Source organism: Lycorma delicatula, chromosome 9 (assembly GCF_047948215.1).
Source record: "Lycorma delicatula isolate Av1 chromosome 9, ASM4794821v1, whole genome shotgun sequence".
NCBI classification, from domain to species: Eukaryota; Metazoa; Arthropoda; class Insecta; order Hemiptera; family Fulgoridae; genus Lycorma; species Lycorma delicatula.
Genome location: NC_134463.1, coordinates 123180343 through 123202725, shown reverse-complemented (window position 1 = coordinate 123202725; position 22383 = coordinate 123180343). Strand labels below are relative to the sequence as shown.

Here is a 22383-nt window from a genome sequence, read left to right as displayed (position 1 = left end):
GAAGCAGTTAAACACATAAAGGAGATGAAAATTTAATAACAGTGAGAGATTGGAATGCAAGCTTCGGAAAAGGCAAGGAAGGAAGTATTATGGATGAATACGAGCTAGGTAAAAGAAATGAAAGAGCGGACCGACTTATTGAGTTTCGCACGAAGTATAAATTAGTGATTGTCAACACCCAGTTTAAAAATCATAATAGAAGAATATACACATGGAAAAATTGTGCATTACTGCAAGGTATTAGATAGATTATATCACATTTAAGCAAAGATTTAGAAATCAACCCGTCAACTGTAAGCATATCCAGGAGCAGACATTGATAACGACTGTAATTTAGTGATAATGAAATGTAGATTGGGATTTAGAAACTTGAAGAAAAGGTGTCAGATGAAATGGTAGAATTCAGAGAAGCTTGAGGAAGAGGAGGTAAAGAACATTTTTTAGGAGGACATCACAAAAGATCAGAGTACAAATATAAAGTAGAAAATATGATGATAAAATGATAATATCTTATTGTCCATATCTGTATTCAGAAAACTTATTCTTAGCGTTGAAAGGAGAACCTAGTGATTCTTCATCTCTGTCCAAAACCAATTCTCTGTTGCTATCATTATATCATAAATCTTTTGTACACACTCATCAGCATGCTTCTCCATTTTATCCCCAGTTATTACATGGCTTTTGAATTTCCTCAGTTAAATATAATGTATTATCTTTTGATTGTATTGTATTGTTATGTCTAAACCACTATAATTCCTGATCTCCATGGTGGAGTGATAGTGTCTCAGCCTTTTATCCACAGATCCAGGATTCAAATTCCACTCAGGCATGGCATTTTTCATATGCTACAAATTCCATTTCCATATCCCGTACGTGCTTCAAGTTTAGGTGTTGATAATATTAAAAAAATGTTTACTTTTCAGTTATATTTAACTAACTACAAATGTTGCAAATATTGATTACGTGTGATGATGTCATCACTTAGAAAATATAAATTAATATTTAAGTATATGGTTGACACGTTCACCAATGTAACAACCAGCTTTTGTACAAAGCTAAGGCTCCATTAATACCCAAACACGATCTTAGTTTTTCAGTTTACCTTAAATGATACAACATATTTCTTTCCTCTAAGAAGCACACTCGTCTGAATAATATTGATGTAATAGCCAGACAAAATAATATGCATCAAATTAATATAACTTTTCATGTATTTACTAACAATTAGTAATAAATTCTTTAAACAACAGCATGTTTAAGATGAGTAAGAATGAGGAAGAAAAGTCTGATTTGTTTTCTTATTTATCTGGCTAATGGATTGACAGTTGATGTGCTTTTATAAAACAAAGGAGCATCCACTAATTACAAATAAAATACTTGAAGCAATAATTATTAAGTCAGAGGCTTTTACAGAAAACGTAAATAATTATTCAGAATACTGTACATAAGTAAGCGAAAATTTTGAAATAATAATCAGCCAAGTTAATTTGTGTAGCAGTTACCAGGCTAGAGTCTAATTTAAAAGATTATGTTTTAGATCTTGCCATAAAAAGTTTTATTGCGTAATTTCATTCTCATTACGTAAAAGCCCATAGCAAAACTTAGCAAGTATCATTTAAAAACAAAAAATAAATAGTATGTATTTTAACTAGCATAACTTTAAAAATTGTACATATATCATGAATCTTGATATACATATATATGACTGACTATACATATACATTACCGCAGTTGATGGAAAGAACACCTGGAGAGAATATAAATTTTATCATATTATGTAATAATCCTGAATTTTATAATAAGATTCTGATACAAAATACAAAATTATCAGCCATCTGTAAGGAGAGACGTTAGAACGAATATAAGATGGTAATAGCTCATTATCAGTTAAGAACAGGCATAAGCCTGTGTGTAAGAAGAAGAAAATGTATTCCAGAAAATGTATTTTTCGTTTTATAAAAAATTTGTCTCTTAAAAAGTTGTTAGTACTCTGTTTACTCTCGTTTTCTGCTTGGCAACTTTTGATGTATTCTGATGTTGAAGATTGAGTGAACTCAGTGTTAAGCAGGCACAGATGGCTTATTCTTATAATAAAAATTCAGCTACTTGCTAAATTCATAATTCAGCAAGTAGCTGTAATAAAATACATTGTGTGCTTTACAGTGCTGCACCTATAAACATTTTGTAAATATATCTAGCTAAATATTTTGTATTTTTAGTATCTAATTCAGTCTTATACTTGTTTCTATTCATTTACTGTTGTGATATTCGATGTAATAAAACAAGTTAATCTGAAAACTTTTCATCAAGCATTTTAAATTTGTTTACTTTTTTTTAGACTCTTTGCTTCTGAACATTTATGCTGAGAATTAGGTAATATCAGTGATGTACTTTCTGTATGTCCTAATTAAGAGAAACTAGAATTAGAAAAATACTAGTCTACATCAAACAATCAAACATGTTTTCCTGCTCTTTCTTGAATCATCAGTCATTTGACTGATATGTTGTGTTTTTCAATTCCTTTCTTTCCTTTGTTAGTCTTTTAACTTAACGTAATTACATCCTACATCCTCACCTATAATTTAAATATTTCACTCTTTTGCTTGCTTTACAGCTTTTAATTTTACGTAAAATTTCATATCCAAATTAACTAAACATGGTTGTCTTAAAATATGACCTATCAGTCTATTTTTATTCTTCACAAAATTCTGCCTTAGAAGTTTGTCTCATCAGTTGTTTGTCTTAAGATCTCTTCATTTTACTCTTTATCAACCCAACTAATTTTCAAAACCTTTTGTCATACCATATTTCAAAGGCCTTTATTCTTTTTCTTTCTACTTTTCCTATTAACTATCCTTTGCCACCATAATTACTAATCTCCATATAAATATTTTAAGAATATTCTAATTCTTCATTCCATATTTAATACTATCAGACTTTTTATTGCGTTTTACTCTTTTTATGCCAGTAAGCTTTTGATCTCTACTTTATTTCATCCAACTTTTGTTATTTTACTTCCTACTTAACAAAGTTCTACAAATTTTATATATGTGACCCTTTATCTTAATTTTAATTCATCATTATCCTCCTTTCTATTGCATTTCATAATTTTTATTTTAAAAATGAATTTATTTTTTCCCAATAAATTATGCCTTTCAAATTATTTTATAATTAATTTTTGATTTCTGCTTAAAGAAAAATGTATCTGGTAATCAAAATACTTTTATTTTTTCTCCTAGGTTACATAGGAGTTATTGCTGAGAGAGATTACATCCTTGTATTATTACTTTTTGAATTGCTGCTCACCTTTCTTCATTTTCTTCTCTTACCTGCTTATTTGATTTTGCGGAGATCGGTATGTCTTTATGCCGGTAAGTAAGTTCAATTTTTAATAAATTATGCTGATTCTGGTCAAGGTGACTGTTATCCTGGTTTCTGTACTAGTTATACTTCTGAATAGCTTAGATAAAAGAAACAGTTATGTCAATATTAATGTAATATTTTTAAGTGTTATGGTAGTATAGAGAAAAGGAAATGAGGTCACCACTGCTGTAATATTTGTTAAAGTAAGGATAGTATTGTAAAAAAATTATGAATAGCTCAGCTCGTTTGCCAGTTATCTATTTGTTCATATTTTTTATGCAATTTTGATCTTGAAATCTTGAGTTGTTTGTTGAGTATGAGTATATCTGAAGATTTCAGTGATTACAGATTATATTTACTTCAAAATAGGCCTAGTGCCACTTTTTTAGTTTCACTGCTGAATAATTCTGCAAACAATAAAAGTGGATATATATATATATATATATATATATAATAAACTAAAATCTCATCTCACACTAAAATCATTTATTCTTGTTCAATCCTCCCTTTCTCCATTCTTTACCTTGACATTTAGCAAATGGTATTAAAACATATTGGTTTGAATTAGCGAGTGATCAAATTCTCTAACAGACACAAACATTTTTTGTAACACACAAACATTTTTTTGTAGGATAATATATTACATTCTGCTTTATGTAATCATTGACCATTGACTTTTGTAGCTTTTCTTAGCTTTTCACAGAAAGATTGATTCAAACATAAGAGATTCTTTTTACAGCTTACCAAAAAAAAATTTCTTTCAGGTAAAGTAGTAAAACAGTAATTTTATAGAAGCAGTTCTTAGAATTATTTGCAATGTTTGACAGCAATATATATTATGTTTTTCAATATAGAGATTAGATATAAAATTTTGTAAATATATATATACTGTACTTTTTAATGATAAACTGAACCAATTTTTTAAAATACAGGACTGGTTTGGACAAATGAGGGACAGTTTCAAAAACCTCAATGAACACTTAAAAGTGCCCTCCTTAGCAACATAAGTCAATATTTGCAAGTCATCTCAAAGATGTAAACCACAGATCTACTAACATTACCTTGACGTTCCATGTGCGCGCACAAGCACACACACAAAGGACTTCATTTTAAACTCCACACAAACATTATGAAATATATAAAAAAAATTCACCATGGAGGCTGAAATTACAGGGTATCCATTTTTGTACGACTGACTAATAGTGTTATTACATACCTTTTAAAAGATAAATGTTAAGCCAGTTAGTGTAAAATGTTGCTCAAATTCTAAGTGGCCTGATTTCCTGAGGAATTGCTGGTGGGACAGGTGCCCTATTTCTAGAGGGGGACGTTTGAGAGCTAGTCTTCTGAGTAGGCTGTTTGTCATGTTATGATTCCTCATCATCATCCTATTTAATCATTCCTGTTTTCTGTTGTCCTTGATATATTTTGTCTTAATTTAGATTCTGTATGCATACTGTTGCTGTGATGAATTAAAAGGAAAGGGGGCTACTGTGTAGACCAGTCTGAGGACTCTGTTTTCTGACAGGTGGCTGTACAGTAATACAATTGGGTAATTAAGTACTTATCAAGTAAAGTCAAAGTTATTAATTCCCCTAAAATGTAACTAGTTTTAAAATAGCAACTCAAGTCATGGCCTCAGAGATTAGTTAAATGAAAAATGGATGATTTTATTTTTTTTTTTACTTTTTTAGATTTATTAATAGCTGTCAGTTACCTAATTTAACTGTTATAAAGCGTATTTTATATAGATTAAAATCTGGAAAGAGCATACTTTATTATAAGAGGTATAATAATATTTTTGAATAAAAAAACTAAATGGTACTGAAGCTAGGCTTCATTTTTTTAGTAGAATATTAGATTACACCACAGTTATATGTTAAGTAGCCAGGTTATTTTCCTCTGAATGTATTAACACACATACACACATACTCTCTCTCACTCTCTCTCTCTCTCTCTCTCTCTCTCTCTCTCTCTGTGTATGTGTGTGTGTGTGTGTGTGTGTGTGTGTGTGTGTGTATGATTCAATTTTTTGTAACTGTCAGTTGTGTTTCACCAGTGTTCTTTTACAGATTTATTGATTATTGACGGGGATTTTTTTTCTTAATATTGTGATATTAAGGTTTACTTAATATTACAATTTTTTTGAGACTTTATTTTGTGTATATTAATAACAAAGCAACATCATCAAACTTTTCTCACATTGGTGTCAACATGTAAGAGATTGCTGCATAATTATAGTAATGTATACATACTACAGATTCTGTACCACCTGCAGAGTAGTAATAATTAAATTTCTGTGCAATATGATTATCCCTTAAAGATTTGATGTATTTAATATTACTCAAAATTCAGGCTTGTGAGAAAATTGAAACAATATGTCTTTTTTTATATTAATATGTTTAATGTATAACTACAAATTGACAAAAAGTCTAGATAAGATTTATTTTTTTAGTAAAAGTCAAAAGATGATATTGATTTTTCAAGTTTCTTTTCATTTTTCATTAAATAATTTAATATGGAGAACATACTGAAATAAAGATTTTATACTTACTCATTTTACAGTATTTTAGTGCAGTTTCATAATCCTTTAGCATTACCGCTGATAGGAACTGTAATAAAAAAATATATATATAATTTTATTATAAGTATATTTTTACATGTAACACACTAAATTTATTTCAAGTCTTTAAATTAGATTGCACGTAAACATTTGAAAGTTAGAGAGATTTTATGGTTCACTGTAAAAAAAGACACGGTACAAATGTGTTTTTTATATCTTATATCTTTAGCTTGCTTCTTCAACATATAGTTTCTTATTTTGTTTTTATTTATTTATTTTCCTTATTTTATCTTTTTTGTTACTACTATTTATTATAAGCCCTAATTTTTTATTTAATTTATCCTTTATTCGTATACTCTTAATCGATCTCTGATCAGAAATTATTTGATTTATCTTGTTGGAACAACATGTATGTAAATCAGTTTTATATATATGTCAATACATTATTAATAATTATGATATTATATGTATATAAATACACTAATATATAACAAGGATAAGGAAATATAATGTTATGATTAAAGATGTTAATGAGCACCCAAATTAAAAAAAAATTATTTTTGCAATGTAATAAACAACTACTTTAGGTCGAGCATCGCAGTGCAGACTGATTCAAAGTAAGCATATCCACCCAAACTGGTCACATTGCAGCATGGCTTTGAAAAAGGGCATGTAAAACACAACCAAACTTGATTTAATTGTCTTCTTTAGCTTTCTAATCAGATATATAACTTTGGACTGCTTCTTAAATATCATATTGTCATAATGACGGTGGGTTAGCTGGGAACAAGGATTGAAATTTAACAGTTCAGCAAATCTAACTGATGACTGTTTGAAGGGTCTAAGATCAACATTATGCTTATCTGTTCATTTAATGTGTATCTGTTTATTAACCAAAATCTTAAGTATAATACTGATTTAAAAATTAAATCTTCTGCCTTTACTTATTAAAATAAAATCTAAATTATAAATTAAATTATATTGGGGGTCCTCCAAAGGTCAAATTGAGTTTTCAGAATGCAAACATGGGTAATTATTTGGTATTAATAAATCTATATTTTAAATATATTTTCTTTAGCCGGCAATTTTCTACATTTTCTTTCAGATTCTGTTTTATGTTTAGATACAAAGAGGATCAAATTCACACTATAATTATTTGGAAATATAAATGTTTAAACAGGATGCTGCACATTTATGAGCAATTCCAATTATTTTTATTAGAGGATGTAACTAGTAAAAGCACACTGTGCTGTTTACTGTACAGTATGCAATTGAATGTTTTTGAATTATTGTCTTTTTAATTGTCTGTAATTATTGTCTTAATTTTTTTTTCTTTACCATCTCACGTTCTTTTCAACAATCTGTCCAAATTTATTTACTGTTGTAAAACTATTTATTATTGCGAAAAAGATATTTGGTATTATCCCTGAGGAAGAAATACCAATACATAGATTAATGTAGTTAATTTTTTGAAATGTTTTATCAAAATCACACAGCTTCTATATCACATACACAGAGAAGTATATTTTTGTATTTTTATAAGTATAAAAATTATGTTTATAAATAAATAAGTTCTTAATGAAATGATGTACAAAACAAGAGACTATTGTTTGATATATATAAATATATATTCTGACAAATTGGAATGGACAAGAAATTATGCAGCCTGACAATTTTGTGTCTGTTTTCACTTTTTGCACTAATTGAATTAAGAATAATAATTTCTAATATTAGTAATAATTGCACAAGCTATTTATTTATTCTGCAGAAGGTATTGTTAGGTACATTTGTACAAAAATTCGTTAAAATGACTAAAACCATTCTTGATATAGATTTTTATGGAAAAAATACAATATGGCAGACAGAGGGAAAAAGAAGTGAGACAAAGCAATTGTCCACATGAACTTGTTTATTTTGATGCCCTGATCAGTGAAGGAAAAAATACAATATGGCAGTCAGAGGGAAAAAGAAGTTAGACAAAGCAATTGTCCACATAAACTTGTTTATTTTAATGCCCTGATCAGTGAAAAATCTTGCAAGTTGCAGTTACATCACAATACACTCGCCTATCTGTCAGGTCTAATCCAGGATTTTTTTGTCAAGCACAATTCTTCAGGCAAAATTTCTTATAACAGCTGGTTGTTCTCCAAGCTGAAATTGCTATTGAAAGAATCCTAATTTGAGAGCTGGGAGGATATAATGACAAACGTGTTAGTATAATTAGTAGTCACAATTCCAAAAAGGGCTATGAAAAATGTTTTCAGGCATGGAAGGATCGTTGGGTTAAGTTTGTAGACTTGCAAGCGAACTATTTTAAAGAAAACTAGATTTAGAAGCCACTAAGTAGTATTAAGCTACTCTTTTTTACCGTAGCAGTCTCGAATAATTATTTTATATAAATTATTTTCAATTTTTTCATTTACTGCTTTTTCTTTTTTATGTTCTCCATCAAGTATTTTGGTAGACATCTCTCCTTCTTCAGAACAGATTTGTTATGAAGAATTAATTCAAATTTTATTATTTTAGAGATAAATGTTTGCTATTTCAGTCACTGAAATAAAATGAATTACCTCCTACTATTAAAATCTGTTGATAAGTAAAAACCATTATCTATACTATTGTTAAATAAAAAAGATAATCTTATTTATTATAATTATACAGCAAAATGAAACAGAAAATAAATCTTCCAGTTTTTTTTTTTTTGGTCTTCAGTCATTTGACTGGTTTGATGCAGCTCTCCAAGATTCCGTATCTAGTGCTAGTCGTTTCATTTTGGTATACCCCCTACATCCTACATCCCTAACAATTTGGTTTACATATTCCAAGCGTGTCCTGCCTACACAATTTTTTCCCTCTACCTGTCCTTCCAATATTAAAGCGACTATTCCAGGATGCCTTAGTATGTGGCCTATAAGTCTGTCTCTTCTTTCAACTATATTTTTCCAAATTCTTCTTTCTTCATCTATTTGCCACAATACCTCTTCATTTGTCACTTTATCCACCCATCTGATTTTTAACATTCTCCTATAGCACCACATTTCAAAAGCTTCTAATCTTTTCTTCTCATATACTCCTATCGTTCAAGTTCATTCCCATATAAAGCTACGCTCCAAACATATACTTTCAAAAATCTTTTCCTGACATTTAAATTAATTTTTGATGTAAACAAATTATATTTCTGACTGACAGCTCGTTTCACTTGTGCTATTCAGCATTTTATATCGCTCCTGCTTCGTCCATCTTTAGTAATTCTACTTCCCAAATAACAAAATTCTTCTATCTCCGTAATCTTTTCTCCTCCTATTTTCACATTCAGAGGTTCATCTTTGTTATTTCTGCTACATTTCATTACTTTTGTTTTGTTCTTGTTTATTTTCATGCGATAGTTCTTACGTAGGACTTTATCTATGCCGTTCATTGTTTCTTCTAAATCCTTTTTACTCTTAGCTAGAATTACTATATCATCAGCAAATCGTAGCATCTTTATCTTTTCACCTTGTACTGTTACTCCGAATCTAGATTGTTCTTTAACATCATTAACTGCTAGTTCCATGTAAAGATTAAAAAGTATCGGGCATAGGGAACATCCTTGTTGGACTCCCTTTCTTATTACGGCTTCTTTCTTATGTTCTTCAATAATTACTGTTGCTGTTTGGTTCCTGTAAATGTTAGCAATTGTTCTTCTATCTCTGCATTTGAACCCTAATTTTTTTTAAATCCTGAACATTATATTCCAGTCTACATTATCAAATGCCCCTGCTTTCTTTGGTATCATTACTATAACACTTTTTTGAAGTCTGACGGAACTTCCCCTTTTTCATAAATATTACACACCAGTTTGTATAATCTATCAATTGCTTCCTCACCTGCACTACGCAGTAATTCTACAGGTATTCCGTCTATTCCAGGAGCCTTTCTGCCATTAATCTTCCAGTAACATTTATAAACATACAAATATAATAAACAAACATCTAATACATCAAAGCTAATGCATATTTTCAAGTATAGAAACATGTCAATTTTAGAAATCAAATTTAAATCCCTCATATTTCAGAATACAGACAATAAAACATCGCAGAGAAAATATAACTGATCAACAAGTAATTGTATGCAATACAAGTTCAAGTAATATATATGCATATGTAATATACATGTGCATGTAATTACCGGCTTAGGAAAATATATTTAAATATAGATTTATTAATAGTAAATAATTATCCATGTTTGTATTCTGAAAATCAATTTCACCTTTGGAGAACCCCAATATAATATAAATCAGATTTTATTTTAATCATTCTTAATTACTAAATCCATTATTTTATCTTGATTATCTTAAAGCCCATTTTTATATCTTGAAAATTTAAGTCCCATGATGTGCAATATGTCATATAGGAATATAATTATGTAGGATGCTATATATTTAATGATTCCAAGTTTACTAATTGATGTTTCTGAACAAAATAACATCTATCTGAGAAGCACATCACAATGAATTTATCCATTTTTTTAAATAGTTACAATTCAACTGATTAGTGATCTTTTGAGCTCTTAATGCAGTATTTTCTAATTCTATGACTTAATTATCTGCAAAGATACATGTTACTGGTATCATCTACATATAGAATAATTTACAGGATGGTGGAATGTGTTGATAAAAATTGTTAATAAGTATTAAGAAGAGCAAGAGATTTGTTCTTCTGAAGTGAAAGATAATGTATACTTTTTCTCTGTAGTTTGAATAAAATGAGATGTATTTACATTTAATTGTTGAAATCCCTCTACTTTAATATATATAAAAGGCTTTAAGAAGTTTCATTTATATACAACACCGTATGACTAGAGGTCTTCTTTTTTTAACAGTATCATTAAAATTTATATTACACAGATATGAGGTTTCTTTTATTTTTATGACAGGACTGATTTAAGATACTCTGTGAATATTTAGCTTCTTCCTGAAATGGTTTTTCCCTACTTTAGATTGTGGTTTTTCTATAATAGTATTTGGAAGTGATGTGAAAAAGATATCAGAAGGTAATGTGGGAAGAATATGCAAGTATTGAACCTTTTTTTCATTTATATTGCCTCGTATAATAAGCATCAGCTATTTACAGAGCACAGGATTTAATTATGTATATATTGTATATATTATCCAACCTGATCCACCTAAGTACAGAAATTAAACAATTAATAAGATGACACTTACCTTATTTTTTCTTCACTTTTACAATTGTGTATTTGTGGTAACCCACATCTTCTGTTGTAATTTTCGCTTCAAATATTTATAATATAGTACTGTATGGATTTAAATTAAATTGGATTTGTGCACTATCATTATTTTTATCTGAAGTGTTGCCATCTACTGCAGCTCTTATAGGTATGTCATCTTCATATTCTGTATTGTTATTATATACAATATATTGTATTATGGAGCTTAATATGTAATTTGTAAAACTTAAATTCAATAAATTTTAGTTTAGATATTTTGGAGAAATACGATATATATAAATATAAGAGGAAATTTAACTTTATCAACTTGCAGACATAATATGAAGATGACACTCTTATAAAAGCTCCAGTAGATGGCAGAACTTATTCAGATAAAAATAATGATAGTGCATAAATCCAACTTTATTTAAATCCATACAGTACTATAATATGAACATTTGAAGCGAAAATTACAATTGAATATGTGGGTTACCATAAATGCGCTATTGTATAAATGAAAAAAAAATAATAAGGTAAGTGTCATCTTATTTATTTTTTAATTTCTGTACTTAGGTGGATCAAGTTGGACATACGTACAATATATATTAGTACAGAGGGATATGGGTCTTGAAAAGATTTATTTTAGAAAAAAAAATACACACACACACAGACATGAAAATTATTTATTTTTCAGTTAACACAATCAATAAAATGATGACACCCAATGATAGCACATTCACCATTTATAATAGCTGCTCATATTTTTATTAGAAAATCCATTAAATTGGTAAAAAAGCATGGCAGTTCCTAAAAGTATTTAATCATGGCCAAATATAGAATTAATTTGTTGTAATTCTATATAATTATTTCTCAGCCTTTTTTTATGCCTGAGCTAATCTGTATTCCTTTCCATCTTTAAAAAATGTTAACATAGATGAGATTAAGGATAAGCACCGTAATATAGAATATGTATTACAGATAAGATTAAATAGATTAAATCGTGTTATAACCTTGTTTTATTTTACTATTGGGGCTTTAAAAATTAGATCATTATATTTTTAAATGAGTGATAGAGTGCATAAAATTTTGGGAATAATTATATAAATATAATTTCTATATTTTACATTTTACCGTTAGTAATTATTTGGTATTATTTTTTTATTTCATTTTTGTTAATTGGAATTTAATGATATAAATTGGGTTGTTTAATATACATTGTTGTATCATGATACATTAATGATAAATTTGGAGGTGAAGGTTATTTGTTTTGATTAGCGAGTTTGTTAATAAATATTATAAATTTGATTCACGTAGTGTTTACGTATTCCAACATATTAACGAATGAGTGTGTACTGAATTTGTTTGTGTATTATGGAATAGTTGTCAATACCTTTGTTACAAAATTTTGCTTCTCAATTAACAAATAAATATTCTGTTATACATGTGTATAATGTATATGAAATTAAATATACAGTTATATTGTTTTAATTTATATACTTTTGTACTACATTTGATTTTTTTGCCTTTAAATTATTTGGATGCGTTATATTTAAGTTTAAACTGTATATTTATTATTGATTGACATTTATTAATTCTGTAATGGTGAGTGTTGTGAATTTATGTATTTTTCTTTCTCAACTATTATAGAATACAATAGATAAAAAAATATTGCTCTCATGGCAAAAAATTTACAAAAATGTGTGTGTGCACACATGCACACACACACACACGCATTCATGTTTGCCTTTGTATTTGAGTAATAACCCAGGAATGGATTGCCATAGAAAGTTGTTTGGATGACTTATATCGTATAAAGCCTAATTCTTTTAAAACATTGTTTAATTCTATCTAAGCTGTCAGGAGGTGTGAAAGGTCCATTTTTTTTTCATTGAATTTCTATTTTGGTACCGGTGATACTTGCAAAAAAAATTTGTAATTATTTTCCTAAATATTGTAAATATTGAAATTTCATTTCATATTACTAGTTTTACTAATTCTATCGTGACTGAATAGTTAATTAGTTGTATAAAATCTCCTAAAAGTGCTCAAACTTCATTTTCACAAGTTTTTTAAAAGTTTCAAATGCAGAGTTGCATTTCATGTTTGATTTTTATACAAAAATAACACATAAAGCCTTTGCATTAATGCAAACGCTTTAATTTTGGCAGGACATCTCTATATATGCTCATATCTCTGAACTTTATGAACATAAAAACTTGAAATTTGATTACGTTACTTATATGCAAGCCATATATGCTGATAAATTTTTAATTAAAAAATTATTTATTGATCCGGTGGAAAGATTCCCCACAAAATTAGGAATGTTATGTAATTCTTGGCATTTTTTTTTAATTTTCATCTATAGTAAAGTAGATTCTAAGTTATGCTTGGTTTTGTAATATATCTTCTTCATATCACATTCATAGCTTTATTTTTAACATAATTTGTTTCATTTACAAAGCCTCTTACTATTGCTGTATTTATCATTTAGATTTTTTTGCTTGGGATTAAGAATCCTAACTTCACTTGATAAGCAATTTAATCATTAGGCTTAGTGTGTAACCATGATTAGACAAGAAATAGAGCTCTTAGGTAAATCCATCGGCAGCCTCTTACCAGATATCAAGGATACTTAGGCTCTTCAGGTCCTAATCATTAGCATGAAGAACTCAATAAGATCAAACCTTTATTAATCGAACCAATAATGGGGAAGAAAAGTCCATGGATAAGGAAAAGGCGATAGTAGTGAGAAAGAGTATATTAATGTATATGACATATATTTGAAGTTTTTTTTATAATTATAATATTTTTTAGGCTTTTTTTTATAAACGTAATTGTATTTTTATTTTTAATGATTTTCGTATTTAAAAAGTAAATTTTAATGGTCATTTTCAATTTTGAGGGTGAACTATAATACACACTTACAAAACATATGTGTGTATGTGTATAATTTTGACGAACATACTTATTATGTCTGTCCTTACTTTATTGTTTAATAATTTTGAAATCAATGAATTCAGCCTTCTCCTTACAGAACAGTAATCATTATTTTTAAACTGTTGTGAAATTTAAAAGTTTATTTACATTCTCTTTTCATTACTTTTCTATGAAGTTAAGGAATATATTTATAAAAATCTTGTGGGTTTATTTTTAACTTCTTAATTTTCTGCCAACTGGCATCTCCCGTTCTGTGTAAAATAAATAATGTAGTGTTTTTCTAGTGATGTTATGTGTTATATAACAAACTTGGAAGCAGTACAATATTGTAATTGGTTTTAGTAATTTTATGGATATTATTTTAATAATAACTTGTTTTTTAAAAACTACTTTATAAAACAACTTTACTGGATTTTTTTCTGTAAAAAAAAAATCAATGTATTACAGATCATATTCTGAATATGATCTGAAGATATGTATTGAAAAAAATAAATACAAAATAAAAACACAAATGTATAGATTTATAAAAAAAAACAACACATTATTTAATCTTTTATTTATATTCTGATTAAATAAAAATATAAAATGTTTGTAATATTTAAATTTCTTTAAATGTAGTATTGACTTATTTATTTATTTAGCATATGGCACCAAGCCACAACACAAATTACAGACAAAAATTTGCAATCAAAAACGGTTTGATTCTTACCGCACTTGCAAAGACGCATCGGTATTTTACCTCATTTATACAGGAAATAGGCGCACCTACCGCGCTGAGTTCATATTCTGTTTAACGTTGACCATGTCTTATGTGGCAAGTCAAAACCCGGAAGCTTTTGAGTAATACATGGAATTTGGTTATTCTGCTTTGTGGTCCATTCTTCACGCCAGGCATCAGTCAGGTTGAATTAACTCACTATTAACTGTTAATACAACAGTTTGCGTTTGAACACTTAAGTTAACTAACAATGGGCATGTAAAGTGAATCGATCAGTTGATCGATTTACATAACTTAACATCAGTTCCTTTTGTTACGTTAGGTTAACATCAGTTAATTACGACTAACATCAGGAACTAGTACTGTAAAAATTTGTTTTTCGTTATTATTTTGTATTTTTTGTTTGTTTTGTTTTTGGTTTGGTTTTACGATAAATCTGTCCATCTTAGACAATTTTTATGGTGAGTTAAAGGTTTTTGTCTATCTTTATAATGATCCCTTCATCAAATTTTCCAATATGGAAAATGCTTAGGAACAAACTGCATGTTTTGGCCAATTACTACTTCTTTACAGACATTTTACTACCTGTCATAGATTCTAATAATGTGAATCATTTAAATCAATCATGTATAATCACAGATGATCTTTCTTGGCAATTACCAACATATAACACATCATCTTTACACAATTCACTATAAACTTCCAAAATTTCTCATATCATGCTTACTTTTATATTTGCAACTTTTATATTTCATAAAACTTCTTGTTCTTAGAGAGATGCAACAGCCATTTTCTCTGTGCTTTGCAGGTCCTACATGCGTGTGTTGCCAAATATATAAGTAAACGCAACAGAAAATACAAGTGAATGATTATTTTTTATTGTCAATTTTTTATTTAATTTTCCCCTGTTATATTTACTAGTTCTTTTTATCTATTATTATCGATGATTGTTTAACTATTGAAACGTGCATCCAGTTTCATTTTAACTTTTTTCATGAACAAGATTTGATTATTTTTCTATTTATAATTTACTGTAGTAGATATTAAAATAGTTAGGTAAGGCAAATTTTAAGCAATAAACATGCTATAAGATTATATTATTATTATTATTAATTTTTCTTGAAGAATTTTACTGCAAAAAAATTGTTCAAAACATCAAACTCTGGTTTGACTGTAAATTATTATTGAACAATATGCAAGTAAGTCAATTTTTGTTTTATCCCTTTCTACTAGTTGATAAAGATTTTTAATAAATGTACTTGTATTACATCCAAAAGTAATATTTCACTATCAGTTCATAATAAATGAGTTGTAATTAAATTAATGCTTTGAAGCTTAAAAATACAGTAGGAGTTCAAAAGTTTTCTATTGGAATGAAAATAATTTCAAGGGTGACAGAGGAGTGTAAGATATTATAATTGGTTTTATTCTTACCAGTGTGCTCTCGTTGCAGAATGAGCATAAGCTTTAATTAAATGCATGTCAGTATTACATCGTACTAAGATAGATGGTGCACATTTTGCTCACAGCCTAGATATCTACTTTCTTTAAGTTTTTTTTTTAAATTTAATTTATTCATAACTATTGTACATTTAATGTAGATAAAAATTTAACAACTTATAATTTTTTTAATTTGGTACTGACTTCAAAAAGTAAAAATTGTTAGAATTGAATAACTATTATTTTGGGGGGAACTTTTTATATATTATTTTAATTAAAATTTTCTAATTTATTTAAAATATGTTTGTGTAAAAAAAATAAATAAGGGTCCTTATGAAAAAAAAACCATTCACTAGAAACCAGCTTCTTGAAAAAAATATAAGGAATTCACAGAAATGATAGAAAGAGACTGCTCTCATGCATGTGCTAAAGCAGTATGAAATGTAAGAATATGTATTTTTTTTATCTTAAATTTTCTAACTAATTTTTTTTACATTCTACATGAAAATACTTTTGACTATCACAACAACGTCAGAATTTATGTAATTATGCTGTAATTGTCCAATAAAAAAGTAAATGCTAATCTTTCAATGATGATTTTGGCCATCATGTCAAAACGATATAGATTAAATAAGTTTCTGTAATAATGTAAAAAATTGTCAATCTTATCTCGAACTGTAAGTCGATAAGCATAAACTACCATGCAGGAAACTGTTTTATTTTGTTCATTATTATTTAGCGTTATAATAACCATTTTCACCCTTCAAAAACATAAGGGGATAATGTAAAGGATCACAAGAGCTATGAAGCTCAGACACACATATTTGACCATCACAACAACATGAGATTTTATCTCTAGATCCTTTATCTTCATCAATCAGTAAAACAGCAACTTCATTAGTAGTTGGAGCATTATAGTGACACTTATGCTGAGTAAGAGGTACACGATCAAAATGAATTAATTTAAAATTTTCCACATTATCCAAAGGTGTATTGTCAATATTGCATTTAAACTCTCTGATCAAATTATTATGTTCCAACAAAACTTGTTGAAATGCTGTTATTAGTTTCTTCTTCAAGTTTGGATCCATAATAGTACGAAGAGAAATTTGATCATCATCAGCAAGGAAGTAAATTTGTAAAAATTGGTGGTCAACACCAGGTGCTGGCAATAAACTTCCTATGCGATGGTAAACTTCACCTTGAATTTTAAACATAGGCATAAAATTCCCTTCAACAGTTTTTTTTAGCACTGAAAGAAGTCATCTGAAATAAAGTTATATTTTCCAACATTATCAAGAAAATGTTTTAACAAAGGATGAAATCCTAAAACTAAACTGTTGATTGGTTCTGGTAGCTCATTAAGTGTAGGAAGTGAAACTTTTCCACAAGAACAGCACATGCCAGGTGCTTCATCTTTCCATTTCTTTTGCAAATAATGATTGCATATTTTAATCATTCCACTGTTTTGTAAATCTTTACTATTAATATAATCCAAATGAGGATCATATTCAAAAGCAGATCTGAACTTTAAAGTGGCTTTCCTATATTGTATAGTGTAACAAGACCGTTATAGTGGGCCTGAGTATCGGATTACTTCCAATTATGAACGTAATAATATAATAATTGGGAGAATCCAGAAAGGAACAAAAAGGAGTACCTAAAAGGAGGACCTATTCTTTTTGTAAAGAATAGGTATGTTATACTGCCCGCTAACACACGATGCATACCTGTTGTACGGTGAGAAGAGACCAGGCTTGGAATTTATGGGAACAAAGCCTCACTCGACTTTTCTCATGCTTCAAGTTGGGTCTGGTCCAACAAGTAAAGAGGCTAGTATGAATAGCCCAGTAAGACCAGCTAAAAGTCAGTTCAGCAGAGTTCTACGAACCAGTCTGTATGGCATTACAATGTCGGTTCTGCAAGGGCAGTTCTGCGAGGAGAGGCTGCGAGTTGTGTGAATTCAGCAAAGAGTTCTGTGAACCAGTCTAGCGAGACATATGATGATGGTCCAGCATGGAGAGTCACAGGTGTGAGTCCGTGAGACAGCAGTCCAATGTGGAGAGTATCCAGTTTGATATGACTAAGGTGATGTGATGAGTAAATTCAAATATACAAGAAATACTATTGGTGAGTTATAGTAAAACTATAAGTGTGTAAATGAAAATAATGCAATAGACTTCATTCATAAACTGTTAAGATAGACAATAAAAGGGATTTGTAAGTGAATTTTATAAGATTGTTTGTTAATGTAATACTAGTGGTTAAAAAGGGTTAAAACTAGGCGGTTTCTTTGTTAATGGGTCTGAATACTAGTTTTCTGGGATAAATTCCAAACGATAATTTATTTTGAACTCTGTCTTAAGTGTAATCTGTATCTGTTTGATGTGTTGTTATTGACATGTAATAATTTTGATTGTTATCTTTGTTGATTATGTTATGTATTTTTGTCTGTTTTTATATCACGCTTACTGTTTTAATTATGTTATGTTTTATTGCTTATTATCCTGACTATTATTGTGGTTGTAATTACTGTATTAATGTTTGTGTTCATTAACTGTTTTATTATTGTCACTTATTCTTATTATTATCATTATTGTATTCATCACCATTGTTATTATTATTAATTTGCCTGGTTGTAATTTGAACATTTTATACCAATAAACTACAATTATATACATAATAAATCGTCAACAACCTCTCAATGTCCTGATCGAACTGCGCAGAACCACCATGTGACAATAGCATCATAAAGTAGATCCTAAATAGAGGATCTATTTTGCGAAAGTGAATATCTACATCACTCTTCCATATGGAAGAGTGATGTAGACATTCACTTCGCATCTGTAGATTTTCTACCAACATTACATCTCTTCTGTTTCGGCATAATTTTAGAAAAAGAACTCTACTGATACCACCAAAATGGATAGATTATATTTTTATTTACTTATTATTATTTATTTAATTTTATTAATAAAATAAAGGGATTAGCTAATATTAAGGAGTAAAAAAAAAGAATTCTTTATTTACTTTATTCTTTCTTTATTTAAGGATTCATTAGCACACACTTCTAAAACTCTCTTCCGCTAGAATCTGTCCATTGTCAATTAATTTACAGAATATTTAATTTAATTTCTAAGCATAGATTGTTTTAATTTATATTTGTATTTTTATTTTTTTATTATTATTATTTTTTTTATTTTATAAATTTGAATAATAAAATTTTTATTTTCTGTCACAGAACCAATATATCGTATTACCTGAGAAATTGAATATAACTGCATTAACCTAACTACTATATGTATATATAATCAAAGAAACGAATTAAAATCTAATTTTAGATAATTAACAGTTATTGGTAGCTTATACTATTCTGATTAAGTAGAGTCAATTTAGCACAACATGTCCACCACTTATTGGACAGCCAATGTAATATGTAAAAAGTTGTTTCCTTAGCGCAACATATCCGCCACCTGGTGGAGAGTCAACATACTACGTACGGTGGTAGTGAAGCATTATCTTGTTTTTTATTGTTGTTTTTAATGTTTTTTCAATATGAAATATATCTATAAACCTCAGTTATGCCAAGAAACATGGGTAAAAATTTGATTGCAATTGATCAGATAGTTTTATTGTTTATCCTGAACAAAAAACAAAACCCCTTCTCTTTATATAATAGTATACATATGTATGCTAGCTGACTCGGCAACACTTTTCTATTGCTAGGTTTGAGTATATATTTAGATTAAATGAATACAATTGAAAGTTTGATAAAACATTAACAATATGAACATTACGGAGCTTCACAAAATATAACTTTTCCCCTATACCCTTTCTCCTTTTTCTTTTTGCCCTACTTTTTCCCATTTTCTATTTCCCCCGTTCTCTTTTATTTTTCTCCTTTCCCCTTTCCATTTCCCTTCTCGTTTTCCCTTTATCCATTTTGCCCTTTTTAGATTTTTACCTTTTTCCCCGCAGGTAAATCGGTCCAGTAGTTTTTTAGTCTATAGCGGACACACATATTGGAAACATTGAAATTGAATCTTAAAATATTTAGTATAGCGTGTGTTGCTTTTACATCCAACAGATAGCGCTGTTTTTAAAAAAAAGCATGTTTTTACCTGTCACAGGTATGACATCTTCGTTATATAAAAACATGTACATATTTGATTGCAAAATTGTGTCAAAATTTCAAAGCAATCAGTGAAGAACTTTTGTAGATTTAAGATTTTGAACAAAGAACAAACGACCATTTACATTTTTATTTATATAGGTATATATAAGAGGAATTTTCTTTCATTGAAAATTATAAGTTGTTGTATAATGAATTCTTTAAAATGTTTTCTTTTGTAAGTAAATATATATATATATATTTATTTTTTGAGTTTTTATGTTTATATATGTTTACATCAAAAGAGAATAAAATATTTTATTGGGGAGAAAAAACAAACTATTTTAATACAAGGGATTAAAAAAAAAAATTGATAAACTAATTAAACATTATAATTTATTTTGCAACCAGATAGAAATCTTTTGCATGTTTTATGTATTATTAGCAAATTTTATTTATTTATTTTAATTTTAATTTACAACTTAGATTTCTGCTGAGGTACTCTATAATTGTAACCTATTTTATCACCGATTTAATTTCAGGAACCATCTCAATTTTCCTTTAAATTTCAGATGTGTTTTTTCATTTTAAATATAAATTACTCTTTTTTATTTATTTTACCTGTTGAATTTTCAAAGCTAATTACAATAAGAAGAATAAAAATTTCTGTTACGAAAGTGTAATTTTTATTAGATTACCTCAGCAAGTATTTCTGTAGGAGCAGATATCGATTCATCTGCATCTGTGTACTCGCTTAGATCTTCAACGCTACTGCTTGCTGCTACGGAAGACTTCTTGCTATTTGCACAGTTTCCATTTACTTCTGTCTCCATAACACTAGTTGCTGAAAGAAAAAAAAACAAATTAAAATTATTAATATCTTATTAAAATAATTTTATATAAATTATTAATCTATTTAAATTTATTCACGATTAAATATTCTTTATTAGAAAAATATGGTACTTATTTTCTAATAAAAATCTCTCTACCGTGATTCCATTACTTAACTTAGTCTTTCCCCGTTCCGAGTCACTGCACCTAAATGTTTATTCTACTACCCCATCTGTTTTTTTCCATTCATTTTTTTTTTCTTAAACTGTTTTTACATTCATATTAACTTTCTTCTTTTCTGCTTTTACTATTCTTTACTTAAGTCTATTTTACTTCTTGCTTCCACAACCATTTTTTTTTATTTTTTTGAATATGATTTGCATCTGTTATTTTGTCCTACCTTTTGATTTTAACTGTTTTAATTTTCTCCTCTTGCTATCTCCTTTCTAAATTCCTCTCATTCCTCACCCTTGTCCTTCTCTCTCTCTCTCCTTTTTTTTCTTCTCTTTCTCTTCTCATTCCCTCCTCTTTTGACTTTTCCTATAATAAATTCCAGCTTTTATGTTCCCCATTCAATCTTGTTTTTGTTTTCAATAAATATTTCTAACACCGCATTTAAAAAGGATCAAAATAAATGAATTCACGACTGACTTATGTGTTTTCTTTAAAAGTTTTCCAATAAAATTTTGAATTTAAAATATATGCAGAACATAAGTTTAAAAATGTATCTTTTAACTTTATATATATATATATATATATATATATATATATATATATATATATATATATATATATATATATATATATATATGTGCTGTATTTTGATTAAATACTGAATTGTTTTAATATGATGCACTCATTTTTAAACTGAAATTTTTTATTTATTGAATAAACATTGGAAAAGTGATTAAATGTCTGAGTTTGGAAAACGGAAGACATATTTTTAAGATCAGAGATTGTAAGATTTATACCGTGTCTAATGTGGTGCATTACCGTGTCTAATGTGGTGTATGTAAAAAGTGTAGTTTTAATTAATAAAGCGCTGTTTATTGATTAGCAGAAGCTTTATTAATTGTAAAGCATAAAGGTTTTAGGAAGAGTTTTTGCTTGTACCATTAAATTTATCATTGACAAGAACAAAGAATACATTCTAGAAACTCGTGGTTTTCAATGATTTTGAGAAAGTTTTTGATGGAGGGGCCTGCAAAATGAAGT

General features: G+C 28.2%; 1 protein-coding gene and 1 long non-coding RNA gene across 5 annotated transcripts in view; one reads left to right on the top strand and one right to left on the bottom strand.

The window, feature by feature from the left end:
- LOC142330084 (uncharacterized) overlaps positions 1-22383 on the bottom strand; it is a 249826-nt gene that overhangs the window by 15968 nt on the left and 211475 nt on the right. For all 3 annotated transcript variants that reach the window (XM_075375140.1, XM_075375139.1, XM_075375138.1), the window contains exons 3-4: positions 21036-21181; positions 5918-5975 (exon numbers count right to left, since the gene is read on the bottom strand). In XM_075375140.1, coding sequence (XP_075231255.1) covers positions 5918-5975; positions 21036-21170 — 193 coding nt within the window. In that variant the 5' untranslated portion in view covers positions 21171-21181. The remainder of the gene's footprint in view (positions 1-5917; positions 5976-21035; positions 21182-22383) is intronic.
- LOC142330087 (uncharacterized) overlaps positions 1-22383 on the top strand; it is a 166510-nt gene that overhangs the window by 17570 nt on the left and 126557 nt on the right. For both annotated transcript variants that reach the window (XR_012757676.1, XR_012757677.1), the window contains exon 2: positions 3240-3371. This is a non-coding gene — a long non-coding RNA (uncharacterized LOC142330087). The remainder of the gene's footprint in view (positions 1-3239; positions 3372-22383) is intronic.